Source organism: Pteropus alecto, unplaced genomic scaffold (genome assembly GCF_000325575.1).
Source record: "Pteropus alecto unplaced genomic scaffold, ASM32557v1 scaffold113, whole genome shotgun sequence".
Taxonomy (NCBI): Eukaryota; Metazoa; Chordata; class Mammalia; order Chiroptera; family Pteropodidae; genus Pteropus; species Pteropus alecto.
The window spans coordinates 855,621-875,726 of NW_006433949.1; the positions used below are offsets into that span (position 1 = coordinate 855,621).

Sequence of the window (20,106 nt, forward strand, 5' to 3'; positions counted from 1 at the left end):
TATCTAGAATATAGTAAAAAAATCTTAAAACTCAGCAGTAGGGGGGGAAAAGGCAACCCAATTAGAACATAGGTAACAGACACGAACAGATATGTTGCCGAAGAGGATATACAGTTGGCAAATTAGCTCGAAGAAGATGGCAGTCATCGTTAGCCATTAGAGAAATGCAGGGTAAAACCACAATGAGATGCCACTACACACCTATCAGAATGGCTAAAAAAAAGAAAAAAAAGAAAAAGGGAGAATAGCGAGGATGCAGAAAAACTGGATCGCTTATACGTCGTTGGTGGGAATATAAAATGGTACAGACACTCTGGCAAGGAATATGGCAATTAAAAAAAAAAAAAAGAACGAGGCATGCACCTACCATAGGACCCAGCAATTTCTCTAGTGGGCATCTGATATGCCAGGGAAATGACAACTTATGTTCACACAAGATCCAGAACACGAATCTTCAGAGTGGCTTTATTCATAATAGCCCAAAACTGGAAACAACCCAAATGTCCTCCAACCTGAATGATTAAACCAACTGTGGCCTATCCATACTGTGGAATTCTACTTAGTAATCAAAATGAACAAACGCTGGTACATCTCAAGGGAATTATGCTGAGTGAAAAAGCCACTCTCCAAAGCTTACATACTATACGATTGCAATTATATAACATCCTCGAGGTGACAAAACCATGCAGAGAGAGAGGGATGGCTGCCAGGGGTTAGAGAGGCAGGTGGAGGTGGCTGTAGCTATTAAAGTGTAGCAGGAGATGAATGTTTTGAGATAAATGTTTTGTATCTTTTTAAAAATTTTTATTTAAATGTATTGGGGCAACTTTGGTTAATAAAATGATATAGGTTTCGAGGGTACAATTAATTCTATAATACATCATCTGGATATCGCACTGTGTATTCGCCACTCACAGTCAAGTCTCTTTCCATCATCATATGTTTGACCCCCTGTCCCCTTTGCATCTTGACCGCGGTGGTCACAAGAGTCTCTCATGTGACAAAACCGCAGAGAAGTAGACACGCACAGTCATACCAATAAGTGCAGCTCAGAGTGGTGAGATCTGAATGAGGTCAGTACACCGTGTCCAAGTCAACCCCTTGGTTGTCACAGCGTACCACAGTTGTGCAAGGTGTCACCGATGGGGGAAACTGGGCGGAAGGGACACGGGATCTCTGCATTGTTTCTTAAACTGCATGTGAATCTTCAATGATCTCAAAATAAAAAATCCAATGCCTACAGCTGCACACCTATTAGAATGACTTTTTAAAAACCTGATAATACCGACTCCTGGGAAAGACATGGAGTGGTCAGAACTCATGCATCACTAGCACGACTATCAAAATGGCACGGCCACACCGCAAAACAGCATGCAGTGCTTTATACAGGTAAACATACACTTACCATATGACCCAGCAATTGTACTCTGATGCACGCACACGAGTAAAACGAAAGCTTATGTTCACACACGAAAGAAACTGCACGTGAATCCAGGCTATCTTTATAATTACCGAACGAGAAATCACCCAACGAGAGGATGAACAAACAATAGTGTGCCAGCAAATACTACTCAGCAATGAAAAAGAATGAACTACTGATACACACGTCAACGTGACTATTGCTACAGTCTCAAGAGGCTACAAAGTATATAATTTCATTTATGACATTCTGAAAAAGGCAAAACTATAGGGATAAAGAGTAAGTCAGAGGCTGCCAGCGGCTAGGGTGGGGACAACGGTAGATTACAAAGGGACAGGAGGACTTTGGGGAGTGATGGAAATATTTCGTATCTTGATTTGTGCTGGTGGTGGTTACATGATTTTATGCATTTGCCAAAGCCCGTAGAACTGTATGTGAAAAAAAATTAATTTTACTTTATGTAACTTTATACCTCAATATTTTTTAATCAAGAAAAAAATAGATCATGTTTCTTGTCGCTTCTCATCCATTTATGTGTAATTTAATGCTAAATGCTCAAAGGTAAAATATACATTATTTTAGCTCCTTTTTAAAAATATGCTTAGGAGTTGTTTTAAGCAATGTAGGCATTACAAGTCACTACAGTTTTTTTTACATAGCATTACTCTGTGATAAGAAAATACATTTCTTAAAAAATATATATATATTTCTTTGCATGAAAGAATAAATTATTTAAAACAGAAAAAGAAAACGATCAGAAGCAAAGATGACAAGATGCTCGTGTTTGTTATTTCTGACTGGGAGACCCGTGGGCATTTGTAATTTCACTCCGGGTGCTTTTCCCCAACACCGTCCCTACCCTGGAGTGCTGTTTTAAGGGTTAAATCAGATACTGTCGAGTGCTTAGCAGCCTCACGCCCACCGTAATTACTTGAACGAACTGTGTCGGTTCCTCGCCTACCCCTATCCTCCAAATCCAGATCATGGGCCCCTTCCAAGCTGGGGTCCACCTGGTAGTGCTGATGGCCCCTTTTTATCTCCCTAACCCAGTGGGGGGCTCTGTGAGACGTGGCTTGTGTAGCCCCATCCTCAGCAAAGGGAATGGACCCCTCAAAGGGCTGGAACATGGTAGGCACTCAGCACCTTGCCGGGGAGTAAATGACTCCACCCCAGACCTGGCAAACAGTGGGTGCCCAGTAATTTTCTTTTGCCTGGACAATTGCACATACAGCCATGTTTGGGAGGCCCCATCCCACCCAGCCAGGAAGAGGCTTGACCAGAAATGGGGGCACCAAGCTGGGTATATTCTTGGTGGAGGGACTGGGAGTTAGACTGTGACCTAAAGCCCTCTCCGGAAGAGGGAGAGGCTGCTCCCCTCTCTGTAGCCCCCTCCCTTCTCCTCCTAGGGTGGATTCCCCAGGCTTCAGCCAGGCAATGGAATGTTGTGTGGATGGTTGCCTGAGCAACCAGGGCCTGCTTGGTGGCAGCCTTGGTGGGGAATTATAGAACACGCTGCTGCACCACCCTCCATCAGAAAACCCCAGGGCCTCCTAGGCTTCCGCAAATTCCAGCCAGGTGGAAAGAAAGCCAGGGCAGTCCCAGGAAGAATGGCAGTGTCCTGGGAAGAATATTTTCGACTGGCCTCGCAAGAGAAGCAGCCTAAGTGAGTGGCATGGGGTGGCAGGGAGGGCTGGAAGGAGGGCAGGAGGGGGTGGAATGGCCTATCCTTTCCTCCTGCCCCTGGGGTCCTGGCTTCCTCGGGCTGTTCATGGTAGGAGATTATTGCCCCCACTTCACAGATGAAAAAAACCAAGGCTCAGGAAGAACCAGCAACTGCCCCAAGGTCTCAGGCTACTTAGAGCAGAGCTGGGTCAGTAGCCCAGGTCTCTAATCTGCCCTTGATCCAAACCCCAGCTGAGATTAAGTCATTGGAAGCCAGGTGGGAAGGAATTATTCTGTGAACTCCTGCGGACCCCCGTGCCTGCAAACCGCATTTTAAAGGAAGCGTGGAGGAAGCTTGTCCCGTGTCTGCTTCGTGTTCGGTGGTTCAGTCTTAGAACCTGTAAAATGGGAGGGTTTCCCCTGGACCGGAGCCGGGAAAGCCTTGCCGAATGGAATATTAGTGCGTCCCTTCTGCTCCCTAGGGGGGCTGTGACCAGCCTCTCCTCTCCCAAACAGCCTATCTCCTAGCACCCAGCTGCCTCCCAGACCCCACCCTGTGCAGGTCTAACAGGTGTCTCAGTCTCAACTTGGCTATAGCAAGGAGCTGATCTCCCCTGCCCCCCCAGTGAGTCTCCTTCCAACAGCAACATCCTTCGAGCTCCTAGGTTCACCTTGGACTCCTTTCTCGTCCCCCTTATCACTCCATCACCTCGACTCTCAAACGGTATCCAGAACCGACCCCTCCTCACCTCTCCACTACAAACACCCTGGGCAGAACCACATCATCTCCGTGATCCTGTAACCCGTCACTGGTCTCCTGCAGCTGCCCTGCCCTCCTGTTGTCCTCGCCCCCCACGGCAGCCAGAGGGACCCCTCCTCTGCTCAAAAGCCTCGCGGGCCACCCACCACACTCACAGTCAAGGCCGAGTCTCCCTCACCACAGTCTGACCCCACGACTTCTCTGATCTCTCTCTCCTCCTCCCTGCCCTCCCGTCCAGCCACACTGGCCTCCTTGCTGCTCCCTCCCTTGGGGCCTTGCAATTGCTGTTCCCTTGGCCTAGAATCTGTTCCCTGCAGATATCCACATGGCTCGCTCCCTCTTCCCCTTCCGATCTTGGCTCAAATGTCACTTCCTGGAGAGACTTTTCAACGCCTGCATTGAAAGATTTTTCGCCTTAGTACCTACCATATCCTACCGTTGTTTATTATTAGTTGTTAGCTTCATTTCCTGTGGCTCCCAGCAGATGCCAGCTCCTGTAAGGCAGGGCGTTTTGTCTGTCTTGTTCCCAGCGGCAGCCCCAGTGCCTAGAACAGTGCCTGGCACAGACTAGGTGCTCAGTACAATTTGTGGAATGAGTGACTAATTCAACATCCAGTAGATGGTTAATGGGGGGCATTTCAGGCACTAGGGGGAGTTTGGGGGCCCTGACTCTTGCCTCTTTCACCCCCACCTCCTCCTTGAGCCTCTCCAAGAAGACCCAGGAGCGGAATGCAGACAACTGCCCACCGGTGCTGCGTCTCCTGGAGAAGAGGCAGGAGCTGGCAGATGTGGACCAGAGACTGCGGGCCCAGAAAGAGGTGAGCCCCTATGGCTGTCCTGAGACTTTTTGGGACCCCCGGCCAAAAGAAAAAAATGGTGGTGAGCAGGAAAATGGGAAATGTCGGAGCCAACTTATTAGCTCCAAGGTCCGAGATAAGTCATTTCACCAATCTGAGCCTTGGTTGCCTCATCTGTCAAATGGGTGTCAAGCGAGATCAGTCGTTGGTGCAAATTAATGTGCGATGAGCACCTGGAATGTACAGGGCACTGTACTGGGATCTAGTGGTCTCACTGTGGTCTCTGCCCTCACGGGGCTCACAGTCTAGAGAAGGAGACAGACCAGTATCCAGCTGGTGACTGCTATAAGCAGGGAAACACGGAGAAGGAACTGTGGGGGCCCAGAGGAAGCCCCTCTCTCTACATGGGGGTGGTCCGTGAGGGCTTCCTGGAGGCAGTGACACCTTAGGGATTGCTGAAGGGCATGTGGGCTTATCCAGGAAAGGGGGACAAGGTGAGGAAGCAGAAACGCGCAGAGGAAGCAGCATATACAAAGACTGGAAGGCGAGGACAAAACACAGGTGGTCAAGTGGCTGGAAGACAGTGTCAAAGGACAGCGGGTCAGACGAGGCCTGAATAAAGGGCAGGAATGATGCGGGGGTGGGGGTGGGGGTGGGGCTGCAGAAGGGCATCTGGGCTTCACCCCGCCAGGTGGGAACCGTGGATGGATTTGTGCAGCGACAAGATCAGGGACAACAGATGGGGGAGGTTAAGTGGAACTTGAAGGCGCTGGATGCCTTGAACCCCCAAACGCACACGGGCACCCACTCCTCACCCCACAGGTGTTCCAGACCACGATGGCAGCCCTGAAACTGCGCCGGGAGCAGTTGGAACAGAAGGAGCAGGAGATACAAGGGTCCTTTGTCCGCTTTGACAAGTTCTTACAGGTAGGTGGAGCCTGCTCTGAGGAGGCAGGTCACAGGGTCACAAAGTCACAATCCTATACGGGCCAGACAGGTCACATAAATTGTTAAGAGTGGGCTTACGAATACAAAGGAGAGTGATGGGCAATACGCACGCACCGCCTGAAGCATTCGAGTGTTTTTAAAGCGTGGGTAGGAGTGAGGGACCCAAATCAGATTCTGGCTGAGTTTGGCCCGTGCGCCATCTGTTTGCTACCCACTGCTGAACATGCGCGTGCCGGCGCGGGGTGGAAGCGGCCAGCTCCGCAGTCTTCCAAGTCCAGAGGGTCGTCGCCTCCTCTCCATCCCTCCTCCCCAGGACGCCGGGGCCCGGCGCAGCTGCGCACTGAGAAGGGCGGCCGAGGAGCGTCACCAGGCGGGGAGCCAGCAGGCGGAGGTGCTGCGGCTACGGGCCCACCTGGAGGAGCTGCAGCGGGAGCGCGCGCGGCTGCAGAGCCGGCTGCAGCGCCTGGAGCCCTGCGCGCGCCTGCTAGGGCGGGTGCTGGAGCAGCTGCCCGAGGTGAGCGCCCTGCAGGAGGTTTGGGGGCTCAGCGCGCCACCATGCCCTCATGAACAGTTTTGGAAGTGTGCACTGCTGGAAAACCCAACTGTATGCCAGGAATCACCACTTATTGGCTATTAAGTGTATGCCAGTGACATGTCTTGTTCTTGAATTCTCTCCAGAGCCCAATGAAATGGGTCCTGTTATTGTCGACCCCATTTTACAGATGGGGAAACCGAGGTTCAGAAAGGTAACTTACTCAAGGACACGCAGGCAGGCAGTGAGGGGGGATCCAGGCACTCAACTATTAGTTGAATGACACCATGAATAAACATGAATCACAGGCAGTGAGTTTAGCGAGGTTTGATGGCGGAGGTGGGGAGGAGAGAAGTTACTCCCACTTCTGGGGCAGGGGCTGTGCGATGCCTGCATTTCACAGGTGGGCTGACTAAGGAGGCGCTGGAGAGCCAAGTGGCTGGGTAGGGCAAGGGGCTTCAGCCTCGGGTGAGTTCCATCCTGACCGCATCCCCAGTTCCAGGACGTCTCCGAGCTGGTGGCGCGCTTCGATGCCCTGGCCAACACGCAGGCGGCGATGAGGCTCACGGAGCGCCAGCAACTCCGGCAGGTGGAGGAGGAGCGCGCACGGCTGCAGCGGCTGCGGGACACCTGGCGAGACGAGCTGCTCAGGCTCCGCCAGAGGCGAGCTCAGCTGCTGGAGCGCCTGGAGGCGGCGCGGGAGCGCACGCTGCAGTGGGTACGGCCGGCCGGGAGCGTGTGGGCGTCGGGACTCTAGCCTCCCACGCCAGAGAAGAGTGCCAGGGTTGATGAGAACAGACGGGGCGGTGCTTACCCCAGTGAGGCAGCGGCACAAAGGCGCAGGTTTCAGGCATCAGAAAGCATTTTGGGGCACAGGAGACCAGTCTTATCAGAACCTGACACCGGTCCTGCACGTCTCTCCCATCGGTACCTGGCTGGTGGGAAGAGGATGGGAATGAGGCCCCGCCCTCCTCAGGCCCGCACACCTTAATCAGGAGGGCGCCGGCTGTTCCCCAGGAATCCAAGTGGGTTCAGATCCAGAACACTGCGGCTGAAAAGACCCTGCTCCTGGGACGCAGCAGGATGTCAGCACTCAACATGTTCCAGCTCGTGTGCCAGCATCAGAAGCAGCCACCTGCCCTGGACATCGAGGACACCGAGGGGCAGCTGGAGCAGGTGAGGGCCCCTCTTCATGGCACCTCCGGCCCCAAACCTTCAGGAATATCATGATGCTTGAAATCCCACCTCTCTGGGTTAAGCGTGACCTGTGACCATGCGCCTAGCATCACAGATGTGGGCTGGATGGCGGCCTAGGCCCCCTGCCCAGGAATCCTGGGTTGGCCTTGGCTCTGACAGTCGTCTGCTATGTGGCCAGAAGGAAGTCGTGCCCCTCTGGGTCTGTGTCATCACTTATACAGGACGGCCAGGGTGTGTGTATAGTGATGCACGCCGTATGTTCATACCAAGAGTCCTGCTTTTGTCCCAAGTCAAACAGCACACACAAATGAACTCATCACTGAGAACCCAGGAGGTTAAGACTCGCTTTTAATTAATCCTGACCCCCTTGCTCCCAAGGCCTTGGCTTCCCTAGGGAGGGTGAGGGCGGCATTGTGCAGTGGGCTTCTTCTCTACACGGTGGCAGCACAGGTGTCCCTGTAGACTAAGTATGCCCAGTGTTCTATTCATTCAGGTTTGCAAAGGTGTGGAACACATGACCTGAGTTATGGCGGAGGGAGGGGCTTCTGATTTCAGACACTGGTTCTATTTCTAGGGGGTTCCCAAAGCCTGGCCCTCTTGAAAAGTGGGAGAAACGCAAAGGGAGGCACCCGCTTTCCCCCTTGCTTACCCTCCTCCTGCCCTGCACCCAATGCCAGGATTCCAACCAAACGCAAGAGCTAGGTCCCCAGAGCCTACCTTTGTGCCACATCCTGAGTTGGGTGGACTCATGTGGACCACTGCTCTCCCAAGTGTGGCTCTGGTACCCTGAGGTATGAGACAACTCTAGGAGGGACGGAGGCTTTACATGAAGGAACAGTAAAAGCCAGTCCCTTTTCACCCAACCCTCTGACCCCACCATGAAGAAAGGCTGCCTGGGGGTGAGGTTTGTGTGACAAGGTCTTCAACCCGTGACACTCCCTGGTCTCTGGGCCTGGGACCACCCCACCCCCGTTGACAACAGCAGCTGACTGGAATTCAGGAACACTGTTTCCTTGTCACTGTATTATGACTTCTCCAGTTACCTCTACTTATGACAGGGGTAACAGATTTTTCCCCATTTTCGATGGAGATATAGTTTTCTTCTCAGTTGTTTATTTTGGTGACAAATGTGAAGGGGGAGCCCAAAGGCAAGTTCGCTATCAAGTTCAATTCTTGACAGTGGATCCGTGGGTGCTCATTACGTTCATATCAATAAATAAGTTAATTAAAACAAAATAAAGAAGGGCCACCCATGGAGATGACAGTAAGTCATACACCAATGAACATGACTGATCAAATTAAAAGGAAAAAAATATGGATCGATATAAGTGAAAATATGACTTTAATTATAATACAGGTGACAGCCAGCTAGCAAACTGTGAAGGCATTGGTAACAAATCGTTTGGGAAGCTGACCAAGGCTTTAAAAACCCAGAACAGTCAGGCTGGGTCACCGTCCCTGGGAACCACCACCACTGGGGTCTCCACCCGCACCCCTACCTTGCAGCATCCTGCGCATTGGAGGTGGGGACTGGACACTCAGGGGCTAGGATGTGACCTTGGTTGTGTTGGGGACCCCCAGGTGAAGCTGTTCATGCTGGACCTCTCTGCCATGCTGGCCAGACTCCCGCAGCCTCTCCCTCCAGTCCAAGGCCCCGGCCAGACCAAGGCCCCAGCCCCTTAACCGACTCAGGTGAGCAGGAGGGGAGGGGGCCTCCTCAAGGGACTAGGAACCCCTTGCGTTTCCGATGGGGTGCGGGCTGAGTGGCTCTCACATGACGATGGGAGGGCCGTGCCCACTCAGACTGCCCTGGGGCAACATGAGGGGCACACGGCAAGCGCTCAGTAAACGTACGCCGCGTGGAGGAACCAACAGAGTCCACCACGTGGCGTGGGACCAGGTCCTTCCTCGAGAGTTGGGGGCATTAAACAAGCTGAGAGTTGTCAGGTGCTTGCGATGGGGCCTGGTGCAAATCCTGGTACATTCTAGATGTGTGTTTGTCAAGTCCAGTAAAATCGATGGGACCAGCAAGGGGCAGACACCCAGGTGCCGGTTCGCAAAGCCTCCTCCATCATGGCGCTGGGTGACCGCTGGCCTGAGAATCCAGCTGCCAAAAGCTGACCTTCCAAGGGCCCAGTAGGGGCTGAGGAGCACAGGGCCTGGGGTAGGACAGAGGCCAGGACAGGGTCTGACCTCTGGGTGTGTGGTGGGGCAGCGCTAACTACTCAGCGAGGGGCAGCTGTACCCTTTGCGCCCGGGGCCTGCACCCCATCTTCTTCCCCCAGTCTACTGCCAACTTTGGGGCTCTCCGACCTCAGGCCACTGACCCATCCTCTCAGCCTCATTTCCTTCATTTGCCAAATGGAAACACCAACAGAACCCACCCTCAGGGGATCCTTGGTGGGATCAGACGGGACCTGCCCACACGCTCTCCACTCGTCCGGCACACTAGCTGGGGTTTAATGTCGGGGTCTGTCCCTTCCAACTCCTCAAGTGGACTGCACGCCTGGTCCTCCAGAGGTGCTCAATAAAGGTTTATTACATCAAAAATACATCACTAGGCCTTAGGCACTCAGGGCTCAGACCCTGTGGCCACCACCTCTGAACCCAGAACACAGGGAAGCAGCAGAAGCGAGCTGCCAATCAGGCCTCGGCCTGCCTGGCCTTGCTGGCCAGCTCCTATGCACCCTTCACGACCCTGCTCAAACGTCCCTGTCTCAGGCACGAGCAGCTGCTGTCCCCGAGTGCCGTACGGATTCTTTCTCATGGACAACGGTTCCCGCAGGCTCCCCAAATGCCCCGCACAGGCACGGAGCGGTATACAGGGAACACTTGCTGATGTCCACGCCTGGCCCAAGCGGGGGGCTGAGGGGCAGGGTCACCTCCTTCACAGCCTCTTCCTCATCTTGCCCTTCTTGGAGTGGGCGCCCCTGCCGAAGGCGCCCTGCCGCAGCTCCTGAGCGTGGCGCCGGCCGCGGGCGGACAGCTGCTTGAGGCCTCCGCGCTGCAGGAAGCGCATCTTCTGGGCGTGGCGTCGCTGCTTCAGGATCTGCTGCTTCGTCTTGAGCTCAGAGCGCACACGGCCTGCGGGGGCACCCGGGGTGCGGGGCCGGGAGGCACCTGCCAGGACAGGGAGTCGGGGAGCTCAGCCTTTGGGCGACTCCCAAGGTCTCCTCTTCCCAGAAGCCTCCAGACTGCCGCCCTGCCCCCACGCCCATTCTGTGTTCACTGCTGTGGCCCCAGCCTCTGGCACATAATAGGTGCTTAATAAAGCTTACGGAATCTACTATGGTGGTCAATAACATGGGACTTCATGCCAGAACTGCCGGGGTTCGAATCCCAGCTGGCCTCCTGGACCTTGGGGAAATCACTTAGCTTCTCCATGCCTCAGTTTCTCTCTCTGTGAATTATTGAATAATAGCATCTACCTCATGGGTCCTAATTAGGAGTAAGAGTTAATATGTGTACAGTGCTCAGCACTAGCCCACGGTAAGGGGTTCCTAGGTATAACTATTTTGATTATAAATCCTTCCACGAAGGTCGATTGAGCACCCGCTCTATGCCGGGCATCAGGGACCAGCGGTGACTGGGACAGCGCCAACCCCTGTCTCCATGGACTGCATGCTTTAGGCTTGTAAGATGAAAAGAGGTCGCAGCATAACCTTCCTTTGGCAGGAGGGGAATCGGAGGAGGCGAGAGAGGGGAAGGGCCTTGTCCAAGGTCGCAGCGAAGCAGCAGCAGCAGAGGTCAGCGCCCCACCCAGCTGCTCTGCCAAGTCTCTGAGGGCGCTCACCCCTGAACCCCCACTCCCCACAAGTAGAGAGAGAGGAACGGACGATGAGAGAGAGATATAGAGATGGGAAGAGAGACAAAGAACGAGGGGGAAAGGGGGGGGCAGGGATGCAGAGTCAGAGATGGAAAAAGAGGAAGACACGTAGAGAGTGACAGAGCGAGTTTCAGGGAAAACCAAAGACGGAAACGGAGAGCTAGAGAGGAGGAAGCGGGAGACGCCGTCGGAGGAGAGGTGCTGACACAGAGGACACCGCGCAGGGCACAGGAGGCCCCGAGCGAGGCGGAGGACGAGCCGAAGGGGCCGTGAGGAGAACAAGGGGCCGGCTCAAGCACACAGCCTCTCGGGGACACTGGACATGGCAGGGACCAGCGCTTTGGGGTTGGGGGGAGGGACAAGCATGGTGAAGGCCCACCTGAGAGCCTGGGACACAGTCCCGAGCTCCCCTCTCCCCAGAGGAGGTCCCGGTGGGAGGTGGCGGGCAGTTGGGGGGCCCAGGGCCGGTCACGGCCCCCTTCAGCCACTTGTTTCCTCGTCTATAGACATTCTCAAGTCTTCTCGCCCGAGGCCAGTGTCCGGCACAAAGCCTGACCCCACACAGCAGTGGGAGCCCTCTCCGACAGCAAGCTGGGGGGCTGGGGAGACAGGCTTTAGGCCCCTCTCTTCAGAGCATGTCAGAAGTTGTGAGGACCAGGCCCCCTTGGCCTCTCTGCTGCCATGCAGGGCAGCCGACCCACACTGTGGGCATCAAGCACGGGCTCTGGCAGACAGATCAGAGGACCAAGTCTCAGGTGACCAAACGCACCACCTGCCGACCTGCATTTTGGGGAACACCTTACCTTGACCTCGGCCCCGCTTCCCACCTCTGCCCTCTGGGCCTCGCCGGTGGGATGACCCTTCCTCTTCCGAGTCGCGATCATCGATTTTTTGTTTCTTTTTCCACTTCTGATAGCTGGGAAGCTGCGTTAAGGAGGCTGCTCGCGGGATCCCGAAGCCCTTGAGAGCCCCCGGCTGGGAGAAGGCCCCGCCCCCTGCAGCAGAGAGCGCCGCCCCCCGCCCCCTCAGGAAACCAGGCGGCGTCTGGCCCCGCCCCCACACAGGAGACCTGGGTAGAAGCCACCCAGCCCCCGTCCTCAGGATACAGGTCCTGCTTATAGGAGCTGCTGATGTAGCGGCCACTTTCGGTCTTGATCTTCTTCTTATCCTCCTGTCCTGACTGTCCCACAAACCGCTTCTTCTTCCGGTCCCTGCAGGAGAGGAAGCTGGGGGGCTGCCACGGAGGAAGGTGGCCCAGGGCGGCCTGCTCCCCTCGCGGCGTTTTCTCCCCTGACCCTCCCACTGGGTTGTTGGAGGATTCCAGAAAAGCAGTGTGGCAGTGTCTGGCATGCAGTAGGTGCCCGATAGAGGCCCGTCCTCTGCCCCTCCCACCTGTCCCATAGCCTGAGTCTCAAAGGCAGTGTGGGGATCATCGGGAATTGGAGGCCCTGAGTCAGGGGCAGAGTCCCCAATCCCTAGAAGGTTCTCAATCCCCACTCTGTCACCTCTTGGCTCTGAGTTGGGATGGGGGGGCATGGGTGTTGCAGGGGGACGAGACAGACAAGGAGCCTCACTCCTGCTATGTCTGATCACACTGGGACAGGACTGGGGCGATGGTCATGGGTTACCACCGTGCTGCGTAGGATCGGTGAGGGGCCAGTGTGACCTGGTTCCCGCTCTGGGGAACTCAGGGGAATCAGGACAGGCAGCGAATCCCATGCCGGCTGTGGGGCTGTGCGGCAGGCGGGTGGACAGGGAGGGACGGGGCCCTCGTGCTCACTCACCACTTGAGCTGCTGCCGGCCCCTGGTCAGGTTCTGGGTCTCGTCCCCCATCAGGTCCAGGACGGCGCCGGCCACTTGCTGCTCAAAGGCGCCTCCATCCCCGCCAATGCTCAGGCTGCAGAGGGCGGGTGCGGAGATGCCACAGGTTGATGACGGCCCGTCAGGCACCGCCTGTCCCCCGCATCACACGCACGGACCAGCTAGCCGCTCACCCCCGCTCGCTGTCGAAGTCCTTGGGCCGGTAGGGGACGTAGCAGTCCCGGTCCTGCTGCCGGGGCCCCTCCCTCCGCCTCTTGGCTCCCTGGTCAGGTCCTGGCTGTCGCCGCTTCCGGCCCACGACCTTCGCGAAGACGTCCTGGCAGACGGAGGCCCAGTCACACCTGCAGCCCCTGGGGGTGCACCTGCCCGCCTCCCCACTCCAGCTGGAGCTGAAGGCCAGGGGCTCGGGAACTTTAAACACTTGGTGTTGCCATTTAGATCCTGTTTCCGCCTCTGCACGCACAGCTCAACCCCACCTCAGGCACCAGAGTGGGCAGGACAGGTGCCGGGGGCTGAGGTGGCAATCAGGGAGGAACCCACATTCCAGTCCCAGCTCCGTCTCCCAGGCTGTGTGACCAAGGCAAGGCCTTGCTCCGCTCTGGGCCAGGCCTTGCTATGTACGACAGGGACCACTACAGGGGTTTTCAACTCTGTCTTGGACATGGGGCCCCGTGTCCAAATCAAATGTAGGAGGGATGGACTGATGGATGAGCAGACCCAGGATCCCGCCTAGCAGGTACACAGGACACCTCTGCGGTCCCCCATCCCTGCCTTCTGGCATGAAGGCCCAGTGCCTGATGCTGCCCGTGTCACGCCCTCGCTGCTGCCGACAGTCTCTGCTCTGCCTCTTTCTGCCTGCCCTGGACCTGAGGCTGAGATTGATGGTGATATTGATCGATGACACGGCCACCACTGGGAATCTGTCGCGCACAGTCCTGCATCTGCCCAGCAGGCCCAGGACCAGGTACCACAGTCACTCGGCTGCAGTGCCCTAGTCCACAATGTCCCGAAAACAAACTTTCCTGCAATTCGCTTGGTGGAGAAGCCAACCAGAGATGACGAGAGGCTATCTGGCTGGTGTCTATCTCATCGGTGGGGGGGACTGGCACATTGCATGGCAGAACCTCCGATGCATTTGATGTTGGTGACACCCAAGACCCCACCAAGGTGTTATGTCATACCCAGTACACACACGCTAAAGATTCTGAATTCCAAAACACATCTGGCCCCCAGGGTTCCAGGCAAGGGATGCTGGACAAGTACCACGACCCCATTCTGCGGACGGGAAGGCTGAGGCCGAGTCGCTGACTTCCACCAGTGTCAGAAGTGGGACTGGGACCGCCGCATCCAGCCCCGGCTACTGCTCAAAGCCCTGAAGACAGCCCCGTGGCTGCCGGGACTTGACCCACCCATTCCCCCAACCCCGGGCCCAGATCCCACAGCCCCCGGGGTGGGGCCTGTACCTCCACGTCCTCTCCTGCCGCCTGCTCCTTCTCACGCTGCTCCTCCTGCGGTGCCGGGAGGCCCCGGGCTGGGCCGGCCGGGCCCTCCTGTCGCCCTTGCCGCCCCTGCTGGAAGCTGGCGATGGCCTTGCGGTCCCTCTGCCGCTTCGCACGCATCACCTGGCTGCTCAGGTCCCGGCTGGAGGCGTTGATCTCAAAAATGGTCTGTACAGGGGACATTCCAGTCCTTCACCCACTGGCCTGTCCTGCCCGCTCCACCCTCGCCAGCCTATTTACTGTATTGTAGGAATCCCCTCAACCCTACCAGTGGGTACCCTCATTGTCTGCATCTCACAATGAGAAAGGAAGCCCCAGAGAGGGCAGGTAACCTGGCCAAGGTCACACAGCTGGGACCAGCCAGAGCTGGCATTGCAACCCAGGGTCACCTGGCTTTGGAACCAGTGCTCTTAACCATGACACTCCAGCTCCTCTTGCCTGGCGCGGGCTGGCTGGCGGGCTGGACCGCTCCTGGCGGGCCTTCCCTGCTCTTGAGCACACCTCCCCTGGGTACACGACGGGGCGCCCAGTGGGAGTCAAGAGGAGATGAAAGGCTATGGAAAGCCAGCTTGTCAGGCTCCCTCTGTGAGCCTCAGTCTACCGGTCTGTAAGTGGTAGGAAACGGTTGCCACGCGGGAAACCAGAACTAGGGGCGTCTCTAGATATGCCGTGGGAGCCAGCGCTGCAGGGTAAGAAGCTGCGCGCTCAGACGCAAGCGCGGCCGGGCCGCTGCTGGGCTCAGGACCCCCAGCGGAGTCCCGGCACCCGGCAGCCCTCACTCACCGCCCGCGAGCGGTAGTTCCTGATGCCGTCCACCAGCCTCAGTCGCTGCAGCTCCTTCTCCTCGAGGCGTGAGCCTGGCGGGGGAGAGGGGTGAGGTCAGAGGTCAGGGATCAGCGCTGCGGGGCCCGCCCGCCGCCCCCACTCCGCACAGGGACTCACTGAAGAGCGGGTGCAGGCCCAGCCCCGCAAGGTCCAGCTCCTTGGCCCGCGCGATGGACTCGGGGGAGGGCGCCGGCCTCGAGCGCACGTACTGCTGCTGCGCGTTGTCGGCCACGCGCGCCAGGCCCCGCAGCTCCAGCGACGCCTCCAGGGTGCTCCGCAGGCCACAGTCCTCGTCGTCTACCACGCTCTGCGGGACCCGGCCGAGCACGCCGTCCCCTCCGACTGCACCTGCCACCCACCACGGAGCCCTGTCAGAGGCCTGCCACTGGGCCGCCCGCCCGCAGCCCGCCTCCCCTCACTGGCCTCACTTCCACCCCTGAATCTCAGAAGAACCCCCCCCCGTTGCTGACGTGTACTGTGTGGTTAGGCCTATGATGGCTGGATCTGTCCTGAATGTAGACAGACTTTTTCGTTATTATTCCCTAAACAATACGATGTAACAACTATTTGCATAGCATTTACATGGTATTAGGTATTACAAGTAACCCGGGAATGATTTAGTATACTGGAGGATGTGCGTAGGTTGTACGCAAATGTTACGTCGTTTTATTGAAAGGACCTAAGCATCCTTGATTTTCGTATCTGTGGGAGTCCTGGGCCCAATCCGCCTCAGATACTGAGGGATGACTATACAGGAGTCTTCTCCTGGGGTCAAATCCAGCCCCACCCCCTTCCAAAGCCAAGACAGCTTTGTCCCCTGCCCGAACCATGAACTCCGTGGGCGACCCCAGCCCCATCCCAGCCTCCACATACCCAAGGGCTCCTTGTTGGGGCAGGCGAGGGTGAGTGCACGGCCTAGGAACAGGTGCAGGTCCAGTAGGTAGGGGACCTCGTCTGGGGCCACCAAGGAGTAGGCAGTGCCGCTTCGGCCAGCCCTGGCCACACGGCCTGCGGGAGGAGGTGGCCAAGCTTCAGCAAAGGAAAAAGACCCCAGAGCCCAACACAAGTGTCACCTGCACAATCCTAAGGGTGCAAGCCAGGCCAAGACTGTACCTTGCTGAGCTGTCCTTACCTACAAAAGGGGAAGGGGCACTGACGGCCACCAGGGTCACCTGCACGAGAGTGCATGAGCCAACACAGGGCTCTGGGAAGTCAGCAGAAACAAAGACAAGGCTCTGCTCACTGTCAGCATCCAAAGCCTTCAGCATCCCCACGCTGGGAGATTCTCTCCACAGAAATAACCAAGGCTGCAGAGGTTCACGTACAGTCTCCTGCAGCTCTGCCTGGCACGGCCCCAAGTGGGAAACCACTTAAAGACTTAAGGAGAGAGCACTGGTTAAGTTAATTAGCTAATGACCATGTGGTGGGAGTTCCACAGCGGAGGAAAGGGGCTGGCAAACGGGCCACATGGCCAAACCCACACCCTGCCCTTCTGTGTGAATAAAGTCTAATGGCACACAGTCAGGCTCCTTCATTTACACACCATCTCTGGCTGCTTTCGTGCTACAGGGGCTGAGATCGGTGAGACCACATGGCCCTCCCGAAGCCGGAAACATTTACTATCTGGACCTTAACGGAAACGACTTGTGATGCATCACAGTGACATTTACGGGTGAATGAAAAACGTGCGTGACGTACACTGATGCGAGAAAAACGTTACAAAAAAGAACGTCCAGTGCGATCCTAAGTTTGTGCCGAGTGAATCCACGCGCGGCATCACTCTGGCGTGTTGCTATAGCTTGCAAAAACAAAGTGTCACCACGTCTGGGAGATTCATTTGGGGTGGTCTGATTTACACTGTTGGTCACATGGTGCATGAGAAATTCCCCTTGGGGGGTCCTGGGGGCCCCTCAAGGAATGTGTAGAGGCAGCTCTTCCCAGGACAGTAGAAACTGGTGAACGGCAAGCAGCAGCCAACAGAGAAACGAGCCCCCAGTCCTTTACCCAACACTGTCCGGTCACACGCAGAACCATCCAAAGAACCCGCCCTCCAGGTTCTCCTCACACAGACATCGATTTATCTCTATTTATAAATATGTTTGAGTTATAGGGAGGCAAAGAAAGTGAAAGGGTGGGTGCCAGGGGCTGGGGGACGGGGAGGAAACAGGGAGTCGGTGTCTAACGGGGACAGAGTCGGGAAGATGGAGCTCTGGAGATGGACGGCGGCGAGGGTGGCGGCACACGGTGAACGCGCGCCACGCCACTGAACTGACCCCTAAGAGTGGTTAAGATGCTGACTGTACGGCAGGCGTATTCTACCGCAACTTAAAAACAGAAGGTGGTGGTGGCAAAGGACACACCCCAGGGACACAGTGTCATCGGAGGGGCGGCGACAGTGAAGAGGAGCGTTCCAATCCCAGCTGCCCCACTTCGCTACCTGCACGAGACCTGGCCTCGGGCTCCCCAGCAGTAGAGTGGAGCCGATGCGGCTGGACCCACCACACGGGGTACTTGTGAGAACAGAGGCGCCACAGGCACGATGCCTGGACCAGGGCCTGCCGGGAGCGCCGAGGGAGCGGTCACCGTCCCTACCACCAGGGAGGGGCGCGTCACCTCTAGGCGCTTTGCTTCATTTCTCACTTGTCCTGCTGTGTGTGTGACTTTTGAAGGATCATACGGAGTGAGCTGCCTGGGAGGGCTGAGGGGGAGGTGGGGACGCACCTGCTGCCCTGACAGGTCAGGTGCTGTCTGCGGAGAGGGAGGGGAGGCGGAGGGCTGCAAAGGCGCCCGGGGGAGGAGCTGAAGGACAGTCACCGAGAACTTCGGGGAGGAGGGGGCTGAGGGGCCACGTCGTCCAGGGCCACGACAAGAGAGAGAGAAGCCGGGACTGGCCGCTGGGACTGCCCGTCGGCATCCGGCCTGGGTCGCGTCTCCCCAGGTCCTAGTTCATCGGTGGGGTCCCCGGGCCTCGGTCTCTCCACCTCCAGCAGCAGGAGCCGAGCCCTGCACCCTTGGCTCCTACCAGGACTCAGGGCCACTGTGGGTCCTTACCTACACGGTGCAGGAACAGCTTGCCCTTGGCCGGGAAACTGTAGTTGATGACGTTGTCCAGCAGCGGGATGTCCAGGCCCCGGGCTGCCAGGTCCGTCACAATGAGGGCAGAGCACTTGCCATGCGTGAACTTGGCGAGGTTGATCTTGCGGGCCGTCTGGTCCAGGGCACTGTAGATGTGGGCGCAGCTCACCCGCTGGGCCGTCAGGAGCTGCTCGGGGCCAAGACGCGAGGGGGGAGACGGGTGAGGAGACTTGCAGGAGCGGAGGGAGGCCGGGCCATGGCGGGCATGCCGTGACGTGGCAGGTAAGCCTCATCCTGACTCTGTCGCTAACAAGCTGCATGACCCTGGGCAAGTTACCTAACCTCTCTGCAGCTTCACTGTCCTCACTGTAGAATGGGGAGAATAACAGTTTCTTCTATGTAGCTTTGTTGTGAGGATTGAAAAATACATATGCAGTGCTGAGGACAGGGCCTGGCACATAGGAAGCACTGTAAAAACCATGCTAGCTGTCTTTAAAAATTACTATTTTGGTTTCATTCATCAGTGACCCCAGCAGCTGCGTGCATGGAACAAGCACCGTTAAATGTGTGTCGAATAAGTGAAACCCAGTGAACTGTGTCCTCAGATAACAGCCCCCAGGTGTGGCTGACTGGTGGGGGGCGGGGGTTGGTGGCACAGACTGGGAAGGGGCCCTGGCAGCATTTGGGGCACGGGAACTGTCCCACTTTGATCTGGCCAAAGGTCACAGGTGTGCATGTATGGAAAAACTGAGCAACCTGCTTGTTAAGATTAAGTCACTTTACACAGCTTACCGTATGCCTCGATTTTAAAGAGACAAATCCATGGCACACGGAAAATCTACAGAAAAATGATAGGATGGCTAGAAAATACTGTGAAATAACCTGGAGGGGAAAGAGATGAATCAAGACTGGCTGTGAGTCACTGACAGTTCATTAAACTATCTTCTAACTTTAGTATGCGTCTGAAATTTTTTATAATAAAAAGTTCGAAAGAATAAAAAACATGTCAAGCCTTGGCCAGCCCCGTGTCCCGCTCTGGTGCTGCCCTCTGGTGGCCACACACCAAACTGCAGCCTCAAGCTAATGATGGAAATGCAGGTTTGCCCTAAGAGATGGTCCCAGCGGTGTCTCCTCCAGGCCCTCTCACCTCACTGAGGTACTCGGCGTGGTGCTTAGTGGCCACAAACACCACCGTCTGGTCCTGGGGCCGCACGACATTGCGCAGCAGGTAGAGCAGCACGGCGGCCTTGGTGTCCTCCCGCGCCAGAAAGAAGGCCGTCTGCGGGGAGAGGGGCCACATGGGTTGGCTCTCCAGGCCTGGGGCGGGGAGGGGCCTGGGGAGGGGCGTGAGTGGAGCTGCACCTTAAGCTGCTCGTTGAGTTTGGCGTCCACGTCCAGCCGGATGAGTACGGGCTCTGTGAGGCCTGCGGTGGGCACACAGGGTGTAGGGGAGTCACTGTGGGGCAGGCCCCCCAGGCCCCAAGCTGAGTCCCCGCTCCCCGCCAGCCTCCCCTCGTCCTGTTCCCCCAGCTCACTCACCGGCCCGGGCGAACTCCACCAGCATTTTGGGCAGCGTGGCGGAGAACAGGACCGTCTGTTGGCCCCCAGGAAGACGGCTGATGATTTCCTGCAGCTGCTCTGCAAACCCCATTTCGAAGAGCCTGTGAGGGCAGAGGGCGGGAGGGGTGAGGAGACCGGCTTCCATTGCAGTGGCTTCCACAGCCCCTCCCGCCCCTCCCCCCA

General features: G+C 56.6%; 2 protein-coding genes across 3 annotated transcripts in view; one reads left to right on the forward strand and one right to left on the reverse strand.

Annotated features, from left to right (window-relative positions):
• The first annotated feature begins 3,027 nt into the window (after positions 1-3,027).
• Positions 3,028-8,999, forward strand: CFAP73 (cilia and flagella associated protein 73). The gene is made up of 7 exons (XM_006908575.3): positions 3,028-3,074; positions 4,546-4,660; positions 5,462-5,566; positions 5,901-6,101; positions 6,616-6,837; positions 7,137-7,295; positions 8,898-8,999. Exons 1-7 carry the CDS (start codon positions 3,028-3,030, stop codon positions 8,997-8,999), a joined length of 951 nt encoding a protein of 316 aa, XP_006908637.1.
• DDX54 (DEAD-box helicase 54) overlaps positions 8,642-20,106 on the reverse strand; it is a 19,583-nt gene continuing 8,118 nt past the window's right edge. Inside the window, exons 9-20 of one of the 2 annotated variants that reach the window (XM_015586844.2) lie at positions 19,726-19,787; positions 19,511-19,642; positions 18,340-18,550; positions 16,162-16,296; positions 15,406-15,630; positions 15,247-15,320; positions 14,428-14,631; positions 13,138-13,280; positions 12,927-13,040; positions 12,249-12,353; positions 11,946-12,058; positions 8,642-10,436 (exon numbers count right to left, since the gene is read on the reverse strand). In XM_015586844.2, the coding sequence (XP_015442330.1) occupies positions 10,204-10,436; positions 11,946-12,058; positions 12,249-12,353; positions 12,927-13,040; positions 13,138-13,280; positions 14,428-14,631; positions 15,247-15,320; positions 15,406-15,630; positions 16,162-16,296; positions 18,340-18,550; positions 19,511-19,642; positions 19,726-19,787 (1,751 nt within the window). In that variant the 3' untranslated portion in view covers positions 8,642-10,203. Of the gene's footprint in view, positions 10,437-11,945; positions 12,059-12,248; positions 12,354-12,926; positions 13,041-13,137; positions 13,281-14,427; positions 14,632-15,246; positions 15,321-15,405; positions 15,637-16,161; positions 16,297-18,339; positions 18,551-19,510; positions 19,643-19,725; positions 19,788-20,106 lie in introns of both variants that reach the window. The other variant, XM_006908574.3, reaches the window with a different exon arrangement.

Bases quoted from the DNA above. Each gene is read 5' to 3' on its own strand.
- CFAP73 (XM_006908575.3), top strand. From the start codon at position 3,028: ATGGCAGTGTCCTGGGAAGAATATTTTCGACTGGCCTCGCAAGAGAA. The intron at 6,838-7,136 runs GTACGGCCGGCC...GCTGTTCCCCAG, and splicing joins GGGAGCGCACGCTGCAGTGG to GAATCCAAGTGGGTTCAGAT. The intron at 7,296-8,897 runs GTGAGGGCCCCT...GGGGACCCCCAG, and splicing joins CCGAGGGGCAGCTGGAGCAG to GTGAAGCTGTTCATGCTGGA.